General features: G+C 41.1%; 1 protein-coding gene across 2 annotated transcripts in view; it reads left to right on the top strand.

Moving 5' to 3' along the window:
• The window catches only part of LOC149775240 (uncharacterized), a 143857-nt gene that overhangs the window by 58793 nt on the left and 65057 nt on the right, over nt 1–20007 (top strand). For both annotated transcript variants that reach the window (XM_089944413.1, XM_089944414.1), the window contains exon 3: nt 18576–18764. In XM_089944413.1, coding sequence (XP_089800539.1) covers nt 18576–18764 — 189 coding nt within the window. The remainder of the gene's footprint in view (nt 1–18575; nt 18765–20007) is intronic.

Genomic DNA, 20007 nt, shown 5'->3' with positions numbered 1-20007 from the left:
GGTACCTGAAGGGTATAAGAGAACTGATTCGTCAGAAATTGTTTCAGTGGTCAGACCTTGTTCAATACTTCCAGGCCCCCGATGATTCACGTGTTGATCATTTTGGTTACTTCGAGATTCACCTAGAGCAACCCATTGAGGAAGACGAGGTAAAGGATTACCAACATATTTTACGTGGAATCTACTTAGCGGAAGAGGAAACTTCTAATCGAACTCTGACGTTTCGGTTACAGTATGCAAGATTTACATTACCCACTGGAAAACGAACATCACTGGCTAGAAAGTACGTGTATTCTTTTCGAAACAAAGAGACTATAAAAACAGGCAGCTATGCCACGACTTATGTCGTATGTAATCCAACAGATTCCGTGGAAGGAACTCAATGACCATATTCAAACCGTGGATCATTACCATCGATTATTACAAGAACTGTATCCATTCAATTTGGGACGACAAGTGGTGTGTGTCTTAGTGACATGTTTTCTGGGATTTCGTTTACCAGCCGATTCTTTGTGGACTCTTTACGATCAGTACTTACCACCTCCATGGCCTTAAATGGTCACGAAAAACTCCTTTTGCTCAAAGCCTTGCGGTTTCATCTGGATACTTCTCGACCTCAACAGGAAAAAAAGATTCGTCAACTTTTAGCTACCCAAGACGTGTATGACGATGTGTGTGTAGCTTGTGACTTACACCCTCATTGGACAGATGTTCGTGACTGGAAAAAGGGGGGTTTTGAGGTTTGGACCAGTATGCACAAGAGTTGTTCAAGGAAAAAAGTTACTTTTCAACCTGTGTTAGTGACGGTGCCAGAAGAACCCGTCACCGAGAACAACCACTCGCTTCAGGACAGGACTGTCATGGACATTCCTGAAAGGTCATTCCGGGAGGACACTTGTGTGACAATACCTCATGTAGAGACTGTAAGAACATTACACACTGTCCCTAGGACATCTTGGTTAACCAAAACATGTTGTACAGACACTTGTTTATATTCCACTTTGATCGCTTTCCTGTACATCACTATTTGGGTTGTATGTATTTTTGTCTTTCGTGTTCATATTTGAAACATTCAATAAACGTGTTCTGAAAAAAGTATATAAACTCTTGTCTTGTTTGTTTTTCGTGTCACAAGTGACATTTCTCACACCATGGCTACCTCTGCTGTCTCTGCTCCCTCTTCCTCTACTGTCAAAGTCATCGACGAACACTTAGATCGTGCCAGTTGGGAGGCTTTGTATCTTCGCCATCCCTTTAACATGCTCATTGCTGGACCTAGCGGTTCAGGCAAAACCGAATTCGTCAAACGTTTGATCGAGCATAAACATCATTTGATCGATCGGCCCCTTCAACGGATCGTGTGGTGTTACAAAGAGTGGCAATCGGCGTACAGCCTTTTGCGAGAAAGTCAAGGCGATTCCATCGTGTTTGTGGAAGGCATTCCTAAAGAAGACGACGGCATCGTCTCTGACTCCCGTCTAACCCATTTGGTCATTTTCGACGACATGTTAGGAGAAGACGAAGAAGAAATTAAATTGTGGTTCACGCGCAAAGGGCATCACCGTAATGCCAGTGTCGTTTACATCACCCAAAATTTGTTTCAACAAAGTAAAGCCCATCGCACCATCAGTCTCAATGCGCATTACGTGGTCTTGTTTAAAAGCCCTCGAGATAAATCGCAAGTGCAAGTCTTAGCCAAACAGTTAGGAACGCCTTGGCTGACTCAGGCGTACGACGATGCCACTCAAACGCCACACGCCTATTTACTCGTCGATTTGAAACCTACCACTCCCGAGGATTTGCGATTTCGTACCCATTTGTTTCACCACTGGTGCCAAGACGGAGGGCCTGTCCTGTACACGTCTCCGTCCTCGACTTCATTTCACTCCCCATGAAAAAAATCTATAAAAACCTCAGACCCTTTTTCGTCTGTCTCACGCTCAGTGCGAACATGACGTCCCTTCAGTCGCATCTTCCCGTCAAATTGATTCGTGCCTTGTATGGCATCAGTCGAGAAAAAGATCCACAAACACGAGCTCGTGTCTTAGAAGCTAGCCTCAAAGAAGTCTTACGATGGTTCACGGTGACGGCACGTCAATTACTCCAAGGAATCATTCAGATTCCTCATCAAACCCAACGCTTTTTCGATCGAAACAAAGTCGCTTTGGTCCAACTGGCCGATCCCCGCATCGACACTCAAACCAAAAAACAAATCATTTTGAAACCTGGAGGGAGCGGTACTCTAGGAGGGGTCATCATTCGCTCACTCTTAAGATGGGATCCTAATGCCCCCAAAGTTATCCCTAAGACAAAAGTTCAACGAAGCCCCAAGAAGAAAAAGACCAGGTCCCCAAAGAGAAGAACTTCTCCAGTGGCGGGACCCTCCTCTTACCAGACACCACCCCGAAAAAAGAAAAGAAGCCCCCAGAAAAAGAAACAGAGAAAAAGTCCTCAGAAAAAGAAAAGTCCACAGAAGAAAACTAGTCGCAAGAGAGGCACTGCGGCCAGGACGCAGCCTTACAGTCGCAAACCACGACCTGCCACAGCGTCTCCGACAGCCTCACGTTTGTCCACTTCTCCGTTGATGTCACCAGGAACTGAAGAGTACTTGGAGACGTTGATTACACCAAGAACTTCTCCGTTGATGACCCCCAAAAGAACTTCCCCAGTGGCGGGACCTTCCCATTTAGCGTCAGTGGCTGCTGCTCACAAAGTACCTTCTCCCAAAATCAAAGTCCATGAAAGATCGGGCATGTTACAAAGTTTACTGGATTTGTCCAAGCAAGAACTGGCTCGATTTAGTCCGTTACGTACCCCTGCACGACGTGTCATGCCTGTCCTCAAACTGATACGACGTAAAGACAATCAATGGCGACGCGTTCCAGTATAAAAAAAGGCCTGTGACCGAGTAGGATATCAGTGTTTTTTGGTGCTCCTGAAGACTCAAAGATGTCACCCTCCAGAAAACCCCAAGGAAAGAAAAGGAAAGGACTGCCACCACGTTTAGCCAAACATGGGGACATGTTATCTGTCCTGTCCAAAGCTTCTCCACCCCTACGAAAAAAACTCATTCAAACGGCCTCCAAAGAGGTCATCGATACCGTGTGCGAATGTTGTTTGAACGTCTTGAAAGGCACGATCCCTTTGTCCAAACACCAGAAACAATGCTTAGGCAAACATCGTCACGTTCTTCGCCAAATGGTTCGAAAGAAAATTCCCATTCGTCAAAAAAAGAAGATGTTGGTCCAACGTGGAGGCATTTTCCCTCTCTTGTTAGGCCCCATACTGAAAGGAGTCTTGGGAACCATGTTGGGAGGACTGGTGGGAGCAAGATAAAAAGGCCTCGGAAGTCCCAAGATCTCAGAATCGACCCCTGACAACCCCATGGAAGGACGAAAACTAGCTTTAGTGCCTTACAAACGATGGATGGAATACCATCGGTGGCAAGAACAACGCACCCCGCATTTACCTCCCAATCCCAATTTGAGCGAGATGTCCCAGTTACAACACGAATTGCAATCCTTGATGGATCGCCAAGATTTATCAGAAACAGAAAAATCGCAAAAGTACGGTCAACTCTTGCAAAGACTGCAACTCTTTCACCAGAAAGCTTTAGACGAAACAGCTTTACCCACTCTGAAAGATTTTAAGACCTTGATGAAAAGTCCAGCACCATCATCATTACCACCACTACTGTCATCCCCAACCGTCACCAGAGATGCTACCCCACAAAGACCTGAGGAAGAAGAGACGCGCGAAGTGTTTCAAACACCGTCAGCAGCTCCCATTTCTAGTAAGATTGCAGCATCCTTGTTGACCCCGTCCCCCACACCCCAACGAGAAGAAATGAAAGCTTGGGTTAAAAAGATGATGTCCACACCTCCTTCGACAGAAGTGAAAAAGAAAGAAGGGAAACCAGAAGCGAAAAAAGAAAAGAAAACCAAAGCCATTCCATTGCCACCTCCACCACCACCACTACCTTCGACTTCTACTCCCGTAGCCCATCGGACACGTAAATCCGTTTCCAAACCACCCTTTCGACCCACCCAAAGTAGCATCACCGAAGAGTGGGTAACTTATTAACACACCAACCAACACAAAAAATGGAAAAAGTCTTAGCCAGCATTTACTACGATCCCTCCCATCCTGCAGGTTACGCAGGAGTTCAAAAATTGTATCGTGCTGCCAAAACGCAACTGAACAGTCTCCGTTTACCTCAAGTGCAACGATGGTTACAAGAACAAGCTACCTACACTTTACACAAACCCATTCGACGCAAGTTTGCCAGAAGTCGCACCCGAGTGGAAGGCATCGATCATCAATGGCAAGCCGATTTAGCCGATGTCTCTCATTTGGCCAGCTACAATCGTGGTTACAAATATTTGTTTTGTGTCATCGACGTCTTTTCCAAATTTGCCTGGGTCGTGCCTTTGACTTCCAAATCAAGCAGCGAGTTAGTGCGAGCCCTGCAACGGGTGTTGAAACAAAGCGGTCGTCGCCCTCTTCGATGGCAAACGGACAAAGGCACCGAATTTCTGAACCAAGCTTTCCAAAAAGAATTAAAGAAACGTGACATTCATTTTTTTACCACCGAGAATCCCGACACCAAAGCCAGCATCGTGGAACGTTTTCAACGCACTTTGAAAGAACGCATGTGGAAATATTTTACGCATCACCACACTCTGAAGTACATCGACATCTTACCGCACCTGGTGCAAGCGTACAACCAATCTTACCATCGAAGCATCGGACGTGCCCCGCAAGACGTGACTCCCGACAACGAAGTGCTGGTGTTTGAGCGCCTGTTCGGTACGTCCCCGACGAGGGCTGTCCCCGAGAAAAGTGGAGAGTTGACCGTAGGAGATTGGGTGCGCATTGGCAAAACCAAACGCACTTTCGACAAAGGTTACTTACCTAACTGGACGACCGAATTGTTTCGCGTCACTGGACGAGTGCATGGCCGTCATCCTGCCGTCTATAAATTGGAAGACATGAACGGAGAAGTACTCAAAGGAACGTTTTATTTGCCCGAGTTACAACGTGTGACCAAAAAAGAAGACGACGTGTACGACATCGAAAGCATTCTCGAACGCAGAACCCGTAAAGTGGGCAAACGACGTGTCAAAGAAGTCAAAGTACGTTGGAAAGGATATCCACCCAGTTTCGATTCTTGGATCGACGCTTCGCAAGTCATCGACTATAAAAAGAAGAAGTGACCATCATGCCCTTTCACACAGCAGACGCAGCTACGTCGACCACTCCTTCTTCCCCTAGTTCTTCTGTGCAAGATTTACAAAAACAACCTTTGTGGGTGTGGTGTGGAGAACGTGTGCCTAAAACGCAAATCGTCTTTTTCTGCCAAATCTTCGTGGTGTATTGTGTCATCGGGGCAGCCATCGCCAATTTGAGTTTGCAACAAGGAGACAAATAATTGTGGACCATTTTATTGAGCAGTTGCATCGGTTACCTGCTTCCCAATCCCTCCCTGAAATTCTCTTCGAACGGGAACCTTGTGTCCAGTGCCAGTGTCAGTCACCACTCCAATAACCACAACCAGAACCCCATTTTGGGCGGAGACACGCCTCTGACGTCCACTAACCCCTCGGACAGCCACAGAACTCTGGAATTATGAGTCACCAAAACCAATTTTACTTAACCTTACCCAGTGACAGTTCCATGGAGGTGTTTCCCAACAACACGTTGTGCTGTTACACGGCCAAATTACCTCAAGCCATCCCCTTAGATCACGAAGCCCATTGGGAAGTGGCTTTAGTGGAAATGATTCACCCAACCCAAGTCCACAATGTCATTCCCAATCAAAATTATTTTAAGGTAGAAGTTCATGACAAACAATTGCAAGATGAGTTGGATAAGATTGGCACATATAGCAATAAAACCTATGATGACAAAACTAAAACGTGGACCTACAACTTGTCCATTCTCCCAGGCTATTATTTCAGTGGTCATCATTTGGTCAGCGCCATAGCCTCCAAGTTTAATGGCGTGTTCCATAAAGCTTTGGGGAATGTCCATAAAAGTGTCACCCTGGAATACCACAAAATAGCTCGTCGCTTTCTGATGAAATTTTCTGAGGGGTCCAAAAAATTCATGTCTTTCTTATTTTGTCCTGAATTGTTTGACATATTGGGCGGTGACATGGAGATGAGGAAGATAGGAGAACAAAAAAAATCCCCCGAATCATCAGTCATTTATGACAACGACTCTTTTGCCAAGTATTTTCGTTTCCCGGTAGAACTGAACCAAGGACTGAATTTGATCTTCGTGTACTCCGATGTGGTGGAATACAACGTGGTGGGACACACCTCCGTGCCGTTACTGCGTGTCATTCCTTTCAAAGTGGATTCTGCCACAAACGCTGACGAGGAAGGTGGAAACACTTATCACGTCCACCGCGAATTTGTCCATCCTCACTATCTGCCTGTCAGCAAGTCGTATTTGGACACGGTCAACATTACTATAAAAGGAGATTTGGGACAAAATCTTCCATTCACCAAAGGAAAAGTCACGGTGAAACTCCATTTTCGAAAACGGTTCTCTCACGACTCGTAAGTAAGTCATGTATCCAGTGTACCGAGTGGTGGCTCGACAGCGAGGACACGGTTTAGGAGACATGTTAAAATCGGCCTTTCGTTCGGTGGCCCCGGTGTTGAAACCGATGGTGACACGAGGATTGCACGCCTTGAAAGATGCGGCACTGACACAAGGCAAAGAATTTCTCCAAAATGTCATCATCGACAAACAAAACCCTAAAGAAGCCTTCATGAGGGCAGGCAAAAATGTCTTGCTGCAAACGGGCAAAGACATTTTGGGCCGACGAGAGACACCTATAAATGCCCTGCACGCTACCGAGTCTGGCATTCAGCAAGGACAAGGCAGAAAGAGACGACGAAGAAAACACCCTTTCACCAGACTTCAAGCGAGAAAGGCCAAGAAAAGAAGAACCGTTCGAGACTTAGACGTTTTCGATTATTGAAACACAGAACAAAATGATGCACCGAGAGTCTTGCGCCTGTTCCAAGACGGAACTGGATCTGTTTGCCATGCCCCCTACCATGATGACGATGCAAGAATCCCAATGGGTGGAATTTAATCCCGTCTCCTCATTGATCGATTCCGCTCCCATCGAGTTTGAAATCAAAGGACAGCCCGAAGATTACATCGATCTGAATAGCAGTTACTTGTACTTAAAAGACCAAGTTCTAAAAAAAGATGATAAAGGAGTAGAAGACGATGATAATATAGCTCCCGTCAACAATTTCATGCATTCCTTGTTCAGCTCAGTGGATTTGTACTTGAATAACAAACTAGTCAGCAGCAGCATGGATACTTACCCTTACCGTGCCTACCTGGAAAATCTCTTGACGTACGGAACAGATGCCAAGACAAGTCATCTCAATGCCTGTGTGCTGTGGGTAGATGACACACCGACCAAGTTCGACGCAATAGATCCAAGCAATGAAGGCTTTGAGGCAAGAGAAAACAAAATCCTAGGTAAAAAGAGTTTAGAACTGATGGATCGTTTGCATTTGGACATGTGGTTGCAAGAGAAATATTTGCTGAACGGGGTCAATGTTCGCTTGAGACTGAATCGCAGCAGTACCACTTTCCATTTGCAGGCTCTTGATCTTGCTAAGGCTCCTAAAAGCACAATTTTAGAAGCCAAACTCTACGTACGACGCGTAGAAGTGTTACCCAAAGTAGGTAACGAAATCAGTCAAACGTTGAGCAGAACGACCGCCAAGTATCCCATACGACGTGTGGAAGTGAAAACGTTCACCATTCCCAGTGGACTGCAATCCATAACCGAAGATCATCTGTTTCAAGGACAGCTACCCAAGCGTTTAATCCTTGGCATGGTCGAGAATTCAGCCTTCAACGGAGCTATCGCTAAAAATCCTTTCAACTTTCAACACTTCGACGTGAAGAAAATCGAAGTCAGTCGGGATGGCAAGACCTTGTGTACCCGACCTTTCGAACCTGACTTTGATCCCACAAAGATGAATTACTTGAGATCGTACTTGTCCCTGTACGAAGCCACCGGCCAGTTAGGAACCAACACCAGTCACGGCATTGAGTACGAAGATTATCCAGGAGGCTAAGCTTTGTGGGCTTTCGATTTCACTCCAGACCAAGGCAGCGACGAGGGACATTTCCACCCTATAAAATCTGGCCAGATTCGTGTGGAACTTCAGTTTGCAGAACAACTGAAACAGACAGTGAACGTCATCCTGTATGCAGAATTCGATAATACCATAGAAATCAACAGTTTGAGAGAAGTCATTCTAGATTATTAGAAGCTATGGAAGACTGTTATCCCTCTTTACCTAGTGGAGAAACTTTGGAGATGGAATGTGAGGAGACCGTGGAAAAAGAAGAAGAAGTGATCATGATGAAATCGAGATGGCCAGAACAAGAAGCCCATTTAGTCTCCTGTTTTGCCAAACACTTGGTCGACAAAATGACGGAATTGATCAAGAAAAATTGCTATGGATGTCAAAACGATCATCCCAGTCAAATTCAACACGATAAATGCCTGATGTTAAGTCAAGAAGAAAAATTGGACGAGTATCTGGACGATGCTTGGAGTCTCATCTCGGACAAAGACGTGTTGCATCAGTGGTATAAAGACTTGCGTGAACATTCTTGTCCACCATTAACCACTCAAGAGGTCCATCGTATCGAAGCTCTCCTGAATCAGAGTGAGGAAACAGAACGAATAACCGTTTATTCGTCAGACATTTTCAAGCAAAAAGTCAGGATCGAATTGACGACGTATTATTACCTGTGAAGAAAAAAACCACACAAAACAATGGATACCTGGGAACTTTATTACCTTTTGAACCACAGTTCGTATACGTCTTCTTGGAGTCCTGTCGTCTGTGCTAAAGATGAACTCCCTCATCGCAAACCTAAAGACCATCAAGCTTACGTGATCAACACGGACGACAGTCATCTCCCAGGAACCCACTGGGTAGCCGTCTACTTTCCTCAAGAAGGATGTGTGGAATATTTCGATTCGTACGGATTGCCCCCTTTGGAAGACGATATCATCGACTTTATGAGAAGAAATGCTCAAACCACCCGATTCAATAACGTGAAATTACAAGGCACAGATTCCTTGGTGTGTGGACAATACTGTGTGTATTTTCTGCATCATCGCAGCCTGGGCTATTCCTTAGAACATTTAGTGACTCATTTCGATCCTCGTTCTTCTGCTAGAAACGATGTGAAAGTAGATCGATGGTTCTGTGACCATTATGCTTATCTTTTGTCTCAAGCTAGGAAACGTAGTGTCCATCAATGGCCTAATGATTTCCAACAGTGGAAATCACAATTTCATTCACAACGTTGTCAGCCCTGTTCAAAGTAGATTGTCCATTGAGAAAAAAATGTTTGTGATTTGAAAAAAATTGTTTGATGTTATAGTGTTAGATTATTGTTAAAAATTTTGTTGTTTAGTGTTAAGTGATTGTTGAATAAAAAATGTTGTGTTTTGAAAAAAATGTCTTTGTCTTTTGTTTAGCTAGAAGAATGTTGGATTGATGCTCTTTCATTTCTTACTATCCCTCTCATGACACTCACTGAAACGTTGAGACTAGAAAACCGTGTGGGGGATGTTTTCCTTCACGTCCGCGCTTTGAATTTAAGAACGGGGGTTGTTTCCAGTCTAACCATCCATTGTCGACTCATCCTCCTACGAAGATGTGCTCCAAACTAGCTAAGCTCAACGAAGCCTACGTGAATTTGCATAGGGTCAGACACAGTCTGATACCGAAGCCAGAAGAAATAGAGAATGTGAGAATGTTAAAAATCACTGAAGACCTGATAGAAGAGCTCTTCAGAGAAGAAGTGAACAGGGAAAAAGAAGAATGGACAGAGAAGTACAGACTTCAGAAACAGCAGCAACAGCAGCAACAACAGCAACAGCAGCAGCAGCAACCTGAACCTGACAGAGGCTTTGTCGATTGCCGTATCGACACGAAAGAGTTCTTCTTCTCTTTTCGAAGAAGCAGACCTATCGCCAGAAAGTCTATCCTCAGAGGACATCGCATTCTTAGAAACTAAAAAAAGAATGCCATAGCAAAACAAAAAAACAGCCCTTTTCAGGGCTACCCAATACTCTAGAAAAGAAATAACCATCAATTTGCCAATGTGTGTAGGTAGAGTAGTGTGAAAATAAACACTAACTCTTGCTTTTAAAAATGTGAGGGTATGTGTTGGTGTGATGGTGTGTTGGTAAGAGCTCACGTAAGTTGGTGTGGATAGTAGATTAAAATGATGTCTTTTTTGGTGTATGAGGTGTATATTTGGGGTTAGATTGGATTGCTTTGCGTATGTGGATAGTCTATTGAAGTGATTTATGAAAAAATTTTGAAATAGTGAAGGGGAGCATAAAAAGTGAGTGAGTGTTTCTTTTAGGTCCGCGCGTTGTTGTTTTTTTTTGGTCATGATCTAGGTAAGATGAATTTTATGTTATTAGGGGGATGTTTTCCATCACGTCCGCGCTTTCAGTATAAATTAAAAACAAATCGTCAGTTGGGCCCATCGTCGACCTGTTAACAGCAAGACAATGAATACAAGGATTGTGAAGCTGCTAGAACTCCAGATGCACCTGGAATATGCCAGGCGCATAGTAAACGAACTATCAGCGGAGGCTATCGTAGAAGAAGCAAGAATGAAGAAAGAAGAGGAGGAGAGAAGAGAGAGGGAAGAAGAGGAAAAGAAAAGAGAAGAGAGGATGTCGTTCAATATTCCCGAGACAGAGGATTGGGGTGTTGAAGCGAATCATCCTCCCTCTGCGCTCCCCAGAAGAAAGGTGAAAGAAGACTGGGGAAGAAGATGCGTGTGTGGCGCAAGGCCAGGACGGTGCAACCATTAGATAGGTGCATCAGGAGTTCAAAAAACAGCCCTTTTCAGGGCTACCCAATACTCTAGAAAAGAAATAACGATCAATTTGCCAATGTGTGTAGGTAGAGTAGTGTGTATATAAACACTAACTCTTTTTTAAGATAGTGGGAGGGTATGAGTTTGTGTGTTTGTGTGTTTGTGTTTGTAAGAGCTAAGGTATGTTTGTGTGAATAGTAGATTATGGGTTTCTTAGCGTGTCTGAAGAGTATAGTTAGGGTTATATTATATGAAATGAGAAAAGTAGGGGATGTTTTCCTTCACGTACGCGCGTTGATGGGTCATGATCTAGGTAAGATAAATTTTATGTTTTTAGGGGATGTTTTCCATCACGTCCGCGCTTTCACTATAATAACCCACAGTATTCGTCGTTCAAACCATTCTGCAAAGAATAAAAAGAAGATGGCGTCAAACCAAATGGACAAAATACAAACCTTGCAAGACGTTTTAGACAACTTAGGAATAATGGAACAGATGCTATTAAGACTGGTTGAAGACCATTATTCCTATAGTCCCCATCGTGTGAAGATGGAAATTAATAACTTAAGGAAAGCAAAGGACAAGATTAGTGGTGTAATGAAAGAGATCAAGGAGGAGAAGGAGGATGAAGAGGAAAGAATAAGAATACGCAATTGGAACGAAAAAATTGAAAAAGAAGAAGAAAATGAAAAGAGGAAGAAAGAAGAGGAGGAAGAGAAGAAGAAAGAAGAGGAGGAGAAGAAAAAAAAGAAAGAGAAGAAGAGTGTAGGAGATAAAATAAGAACTTGGTGGAGGAAAAGAAGAAATTAGAAGAAGAAAACCCAAAGGCCCTTTTCAGGGCCAGCCATATTTCTCGAAAAGAGATAGTCTTTGAATTGCCTACCCCTTTTTTTAAAAAAATTTTTTTTAAAAAAATCCCATGTTAAATTCCCCTTGTCCGTAGAGTGACCCACGATTTATCGCCATGTTAAATTCCCCTTGTACGTAAAGTGGCCCACGATTTATTCCCATGTTAATTCCCCTTGTCCGTAGATTTGCCCACGATTTTTCTCCATGTTAAATTTCCATTGTCCGTAGATTTGCCCAAGGGGGTCTGTAATGCTAATTCCCATTGTCCGTAGGGTGCCCCCTTTCACTACTCACGTATAACTTTAAATTGATTTAGTTTTATATTTTTTCTGTGGGAATAGAAGTACACACTCTAAAGGTTGATATGAATTCATGATTACCGCGAAATTATTTATGAATCTTGACTGCTATCTAGTGCATCATATATTTTTCTGTAACTGTATTATGCCCCTTAAAGATTGATTTTGGTAAATCTCGCAAAGTATGAAAACCATTCAATATTTTTAATTTACTAATTACCAAGAAAGGCTTTCATATTAATTTCATACACTAATTAGTATTTATCGATTGAGCGATTTTTATCTGTGACAGTCTTGGAGTTTACTTTTACTTATTTTACTCTGGCTGAAACTGGTTTCGTATAGTAAAGGCAAACATTAAAAAGTGATTAACTTTGAAGGTATGAATCTGTTTAAATCACTGTCACTTATTTTAACACCTAGCGAAACTAAACGTAAGGCAAAAGGATGCGTGACTTCAAAATAGAGTGTAGCATGGACATCGGAATTGATTATCTTGCTTTCCGTGAAAAATCAAAATGTCGACAAAAGCATACTCATTTCTGACCCATTATTTCATTTGAATTTGCCAAAAAATGAATAATAAGTTAACAAAAGTATCTACATATATGTTTTTAATTATATAAATGAACGTGAGAAAGGTTTGAGCAAACATTCAAATTTATTAACTCACTAATACATAACATTAATTGGCTGCACTTTTTTAAAACCAGCAACATTTGTAATATTGTGAGAAGTATTGATTGCATGTAGGGAAAAGACCGCCACAACTATAATCATAATATCTATATTTATATACAGTGTGTATGTTAGTTTTATTTTATGTTTCCTGTTTCTACTGATATTGAATGTGTATTCTGACTTTTATTTTTGCCACTACCAGTGTTTGATTATTCAGTTTGAGCTACAAAACTTATAAATGAATAAATACAAATTCTTAATTCTTATTAACTATTAAGACAATTAAGCACCTCAATGGCATTACATTCTCTGCGCAATGTACGCTTTTAGAAATATTACTAATTTTCAGAACATTTCTTTAAAATTAACATAGTTGGCCCTTTGTTCTGACACCACTCTTTCCGGGGTGGCTTGTTTGTTAGGTATAGTCGGCTGTTGACTAGATGAGAATAGACCAGAAAGAAAACGTAAGTGTCTTTTGGTCTAGACATTCTATAATAAGGATGGCGTGTTTTGTTTTTCCTCACACTTTTTGAAATTGTGCTCTTTCATCTCTCTCTATCCCTCTGGATCATGTTTTAGTTAGAATTGAAATGGAAGGATGTTTTCCTTCACGCACGTTCTTTAGGCATGCAAGTCGGTAAACAATAGTCAGTCTATTCATCCATCATTTTGTGTCTAGATGTTTCCTAAAATCACACAGTGATGCCATAAAATAACGGGTTAAATGGGTTTTGTAGTGTTGGGGGTGGGGGTGGGGTGTACGTGTTTGGCAGAATTGATCATTGCAGGTGAGGGCTTAGGTGCCTTCAAAAAACTTTTTCTTTTTCACTCTGTGTTGATGGAATATAATGGGTTATTTTCTTCACTCTATGTTGATAGTATATATAAAGGGTAAATTTCTTCACTCCGTGCGGATAGTGTATAATGGTTTTCTTCTTCCCTCTGTGTGGTTAGTATATTATGGCTTTTTCCTCTTCCCTCTTTGAGGATAGTGTATATTGGATTATTTGTTTCTTCTTCACTCTGCGTGGATTGTAGATATGGGGTTTATTTTTTTTACATCTCACCTCTGTGTGGATAGTAGGTATGGGATTTGTATTATTCCTCTTCCATGTGTAGATAGTATATTAGGGGTTTGTATTATCTCCCTTCTGTGTTGATAGTATATTTGGGTTTTGTTTTTCTCCTCTTCCCTCTGTGAGTGTGTGTGTGTGTGTGTGTGTGTGTATGTGTGTGTGTGTGTGTGTGTGTGTGTGTTCGCGTACGTTGTGTGGTTAGTATATTTAGTTCTTTGTTTTTTCTTCTTCCTCCCTTGTGTGGATAGTATATTTGGGGTTTGTACGCCTTAGCAACGTTGGGTGGATGGTATATTTGGGGTTTGTATGCGTTCGCGTACGTTTGTATGGATAGTATATTTGGGTTTGTTTTCCCTCCCTTCCGTGTGGTAAGTATATTTTGGGTTTGTTTCCCCTCCCTTCCGTGTGGATAGTATATTTTGGGTTTGTACTCGTTAGCGACGTTGTGTGGATCTTATATTTGGGGTTTGAATGCGTTAGCGTACGTTTGTATGGATAGTATATTTGGATTTGTTTTCCCTCCCTTCCGTGTGGATATTATAATTTGGGTTTGTACGCGTTAGCGACGTTGTGTGGATAGTATATTTGGGGTTTATATGCGTTCACGACTATCAAATCCAAACCATTCGGTCATTCTGAAATCGAGCCAAGCAGCCTTACCCCTGAGAGCACAGTCCCAAAAAATATCAAATAGGTATTTAAAAATTAGTAAGGATATGCATTATCAGTTCTCCCATAAAACAAACAAACTAGTTTTAAACTTGACACTGCGATGGTCATCTAACAGTGCTTCTAACTGAATTACGTTTACGACATGCAGTCTTTAAGTGACTCCGTGATTCCCAAGAAAAATATCGATCTTCACTAGCTGATTTTTTAATATATAGATGATGAAAACATAGTAGACTATTATCGATGATGTGCTGGTGCCCAACAGTTTTAATGTACACTGTAGAAATACATTCTCAACAAACAGGTTTCGTACAGGTCCAAAAACGCACTCTCACGCTGTTTACCATCACGAAAGCTTAGTAACAAAGATTGCGCTTCCTACACGACAACTCATCTCTAAGAAAACCGTTAGTCGCTCAGGACCCTCGGCGATCAACACAAAAAGTCGCCCAAAATCTCTCGAAATGGTACAACGACAGAATACCGTTTACACGCATTTAAGCCATGCCAACTTAAAGTTGGCTCGTTAAAACTTCAATAACGAATTCTAATTAACAAAGCTCTTGCTCAAAGCAGCTAGCAGCCAACTTCTAGCTATTGATCCTGGAAGTCAATAATTCACAGCAATAATCCTTAACATTTTACCAAACTAAAAGATACATCTGTGTTCACATACGAAATATTATAATCAGATAAGATAGTTACAATATATACATCACCGTGGAGCGGTAGCTATCTGAGTAATTGAGTGTGGTTTTGTCTATTCACCTCAGCTCAACCATTGAACAGTCACGTTGACACAACCGTTGCTCAACCTTATGCTTAGTGATAACTAATGAGAGGAATAGTGATGGGGGGGAATCTGTCAGAAGCTTCTTCTTTGAACAATCTGAACAACAAACTACCTATTCATGACTTATAATGGAAAGGAACTTATTACAAATAAGTTTAGTTATTTGAATTCACACGTGAGAGATCATGATATTTCAATCATGTCTTTAATAACTGAAGATTCGTTTCATATGACTTCGAATTTGTACAGACCAATACAATAAAACTCGCTTCCTATTGACTCAATTTTCTGAAGCAGAATTGCCCTTTTTACTAAAAACATGCTCTATTCCACCCCCATCCCACCCACAACTTATATAGTACCTGAAACAGCATAGGCTATTATTGCACTTAATGTGACCTCATTCAAATGTAATTTAGAACAAAAAACATTTAGTCTTGCATGCAATAAATATTACGAGGCACGAAGCGAACTTCCACGCGTTGTTTTAGTTGCCATGTCGAACAGCCTGACTTTAATTTGTGTTTCTTTTCTTAAGAAAGCATAACTGAATAATTGAGAAAATCATTATCACACCTATTCCATATCACATCGCTGCCACCAAAAACTCGTTCTTGTTACACACATGTTCTGTGTGAGTCTGGCTCTGCCAGTCCATGATTCCTCTATTACCAATGATCTCAGGACAACTGTCATTGTCAAGGGAAAGGGTCTTAAGCGCACAAACGCTACAGATAATTTCCCTCCGACGCACGAAACTATAAAAGTTCAGTCTTGTCTTTTCTTGTTTCATGTTTGTATGAGTCACCAGTAAACCTTTCTCAGCCGATTAGTAGTAACTCAGTTCAAGCAATGCAAAACACGATCCAAGCCCCAGTGCAAATAATTATTCCTCTCTCAAGTTGCTAAACGCGTATACTTAAACATATACAGATAATTCCCTATGTTAAGAAATTTGCGACGGTCAATTTTATGAAACTGATTCACGCCATCACAGACTCTCGCGAATGTTGCACATTATGACGTCTGCTCCTAGAAATTGGCCAATTAGTCGCGATAAGAAGTATATTCCCAACACACTCTCCTTATTCAGCAAATAATCATAAAAGTTTACCAAAACTATAAATGGAGACGTAAATACAACAATAATATACACAAGGTTTATTACATTATCTATTACGTATCTATAGCAGTTATGGTGTGTATTTTTTTCGTTCATTCACCGCCGATGAAAATATGTAAATGCATAACAAACGACAGTGTAGAGGAAAGTATGACTTTCGTGGCGTTATGTTCGTAATCCGTCGACCAACAAGGACTATTTTCGTGGTTTATGCTTCGTTATTTTTTTTTATTCTCCCGCTTTCTGAACGCAATAATGACAACATGAATCCAAGTTTGGTGAATTTTCCCCCAGCGATTTAGGAGAAGAATAGATTCGGGGGACAGACTTGCTTATTAACTTGAAGTGAATTTGCTTATATCCATATTTAATTCTGATATTTTTATATTAGATTGCAAGATAAGGTTATAATATTGTTTTATTCATTAATATTGAAATTGCATAATTATTAAACGGTTGTGTTATTGAAACAGAATAAGATAATGTTACATTAATAAGCGGCATGTAGCATGACACGAGAAAGAATTACACGTATGATGCACGCATAAAATTAGTTAATATGAAGTTTAAATTGCATTTTCCCTATATCAAGTTTCCATTATGTGCTATCCTTTTTGTTCTGAGAATATTTTATTTTGATAGAGCTTGAAACAAGTTTTGGAATAGATAATCAGATTTTCTTTGTTGATGATTCGGTTTTCATAACCATAACAGCTTCGCAAGGCCTGTTTAAATACGAATGTTCTAGTTTTATGATTATTACTTTTTTCCTTCTTGTGTTTCATACTATTAATTTAAAACACCATCGACTTGAATATAACCAAGACAAAGTAAAAATATTAGATGTTTAAAACTTAATTACCGTGCATTCAAAAACGAACAAATTGTTTCAGAATTAATAAGTATTAATGGACTTACACAACCCCTCCACACCAATCCAAGCCGCAAAATAGATAAGACCATAAACGTTAATGAATCCTTAGATCTCATAAGAAAACAATTTAATTACCGAGACCATCAAATGAAATCTTTACGTGCTAGTTTTATCATAATCTTTGTCCACACAAAGTACTATGGGGTACAGATCGGCAACAAGGAACGAAAACTGGCTCAGCTTTGCTTATTAAGTACAGTAAGAATGACTTTCCCAATCGTAATAATATTCTTCCACTAATAAGGATGCTGCATTTGATTTCAACAATACATTTGAGTAGGTGCTAAAGACAAGTAATGTTGGGTTGACACGCTACGTGTATATAGCATTTTTTTACGATTTATCTTTTCTCTTTGCAAAGTTAACTAAATAGTGATAACTCTCTCTCTCTCTCTCTCTCTCTCTCTGGTATAATACAAACCTTGTAATGAATGTTTTTAGCGACATATCAAATCCGTTTGAGATCCATCAGTCTGACGCGTTGAAAAAAATCTTTGTGGCTTCTAATTCGTTCTTTTTTCTAGTTTAGAATATCACTCTAACGTGGTAGCTATTGTTCTATGTTACTTGTCAGAAATATACATTACCGCGCTAGAAGGGTAAAAATAGCTTCTAACGCGTTAAAAACAGGTATGACATACTTTAAGCATACTGTAAGGTGCGGGCTGAGATCACAAATCCATTAGCTCATCGCGTTCGTGACGTGAACGGCCTTTATAGCAGCCTTTTGAGTCATAGTCGGCTTCTCCTCCGGTACCACGTCCAGCTTGAAGCTGTTAGACGTGGTAGAGGGATCTCAAACCGTCAAAGCTTATTCCAGCTGTACGAAAACCATGGTCTTGTAGCAATAGTCTTGACATCATTAAGACTGGTGAAGACATTTCTGCGCAGAATGGAAGTAGTCTGTTGGCATTTTTGTTTATGAAATCAACATGTCTTTTCTAAGATAGCGTACTGTTTGTTGTGATTCTTAGATACACTGCCTATGTGGGTGTCTCTAGTGCTTGAGCTTGGATAGTATGAACATTCCTCGATTGTCGATGTGAATAAGTGCGCTTTTATTAAGATTAAAATTCATTTGCCAACCATTCTCCCTATCTTGCAGTCGAATTTGGTTTCCTTGTAAGGTCTGTGCACCTGTACCGGAGTGTGCTATCTCATACATTAGACAGTGTTCAGCAAACAGTCATTCTTTCTAGTTAACCTTCTTCAATTGCAAGCTTGTATTATATTTTGCCAGGTGACATTGCGCACAAAAAAACAGCAAAGCAGAGGACAACAAGACTGTGGTACTCTGGCGCAGAGAAGGCGGTTGATGGTGATGTTTCTACATGCAGTCAGACGAAGTGGCTGAACGACCAATGGTGGAGATTAGATCTGGGTGCTACGCACATGATATCTGGTCTCATCATTCGTTCAGGCGAAAAAGGTAAACTTAGTTACGCTTATACTAAAACTTATACTCATGTGCATAAGGATTAGTGTACTAGTAGTACACTAGTTAAATGCAAAGCAGTGGACGATACTAAACATGATTATGCACTATAATGAGCAAGAAAGAGTGCCGTAATGAGAATGATAGAGCTAGAGAGTTAGTAAAGTAGTGCACCTATTTGAACAAAGTACTTGAATGAGCAAGCTAATGCAAATATAATACACAATAAAGAAAGGACCTTCTATGACGTAATACTAGGTCTTATCGTAGTTTTATGGATATTGTGGTGAGAGTATATTAAAAAATAATATATATAGATGCACATAATATACTATTTATCAATAGTGTGAAGGAGATTTTAGACCGGGTACTCAATTTCGATTAACTCAGTAGCTATCCAATGCCTTCCCCATAGTTTGCAAATGCGAGTGCAGCTCAAGGCATACAAACACGGGTCAGAGTTCATTTTGGTTAGGAGCAATGAGCGACTCACGCGAGTGTACCCAAGCGACTACTCATTGTTGGATCTGTGATGGAGCTTTCAGCTCCTCGGATAAAAAGACTCGAGATCACTGTCACATCACTATCTCATGCAGAGGAGCAGCACGCAATGCATGCAATATACAGATGCAAATAGATCCGTGCAAAACTAGAATTGCGGTTGTGCTACATAATCACCGCGGGTATCACAGTCACTTAATCATGCAAGGAATCGCAACGGTGTGGATTGAACCAAAACTTTTCATTCCAAACGTTATGAAAAATACATGACATTCCGGTTAGTTGGGCGGCAGTTCATTTACAAGCTGAAATTCTTCGTGTCTTTGATGCGTGCTGCGATACGGCCATGCTAGCGGACATTATTTACCCCACTCACTACTTCTCTTCGCCCGGCATAGACAGATCCCTATCAACATTTCGTCGTCTAACATGGTATCGGTGACAGAAGTTCAATAATGAATAATCGGCAAGCATGCGCGGACAATCATGCATTTCCCAAAAGATCATGTATATTGAAACAAAGAATCTGTTGAGATGGCGATGATTCAGCCTATGTCAGTTAGCAAGTATGCATGGATGCATCCCACTTACGTGGACATACAAAAACACGTACACTGGTATGACGGCAATAGCGACAACGAATATTTCTATAAAATCAACCTGGAATATCAAGATGAGCTTCACTGCGCCCAAAAAGGTTGCCGGCTGACATTCTGTGTGCATTTTTGAATGTAAG

Source organism: Sinohyriopsis cumingii, chromosome 19, assembly GCF_028554795.1.
Source record: "Sinohyriopsis cumingii isolate HCF-2022 chromosome 19, ASM2855479v2, whole genome shotgun sequence".
NCBI classification, from domain to species: Eukaryota; Metazoa; Mollusca; class Bivalvia; order Unionida; family Unionidae; genus Sinohyriopsis; species Sinohyriopsis cumingii.
Note: the sequence above shows the minus strand (reverse complement) of the source record. Positions and strands in the feature narration are given on the sequence as shown.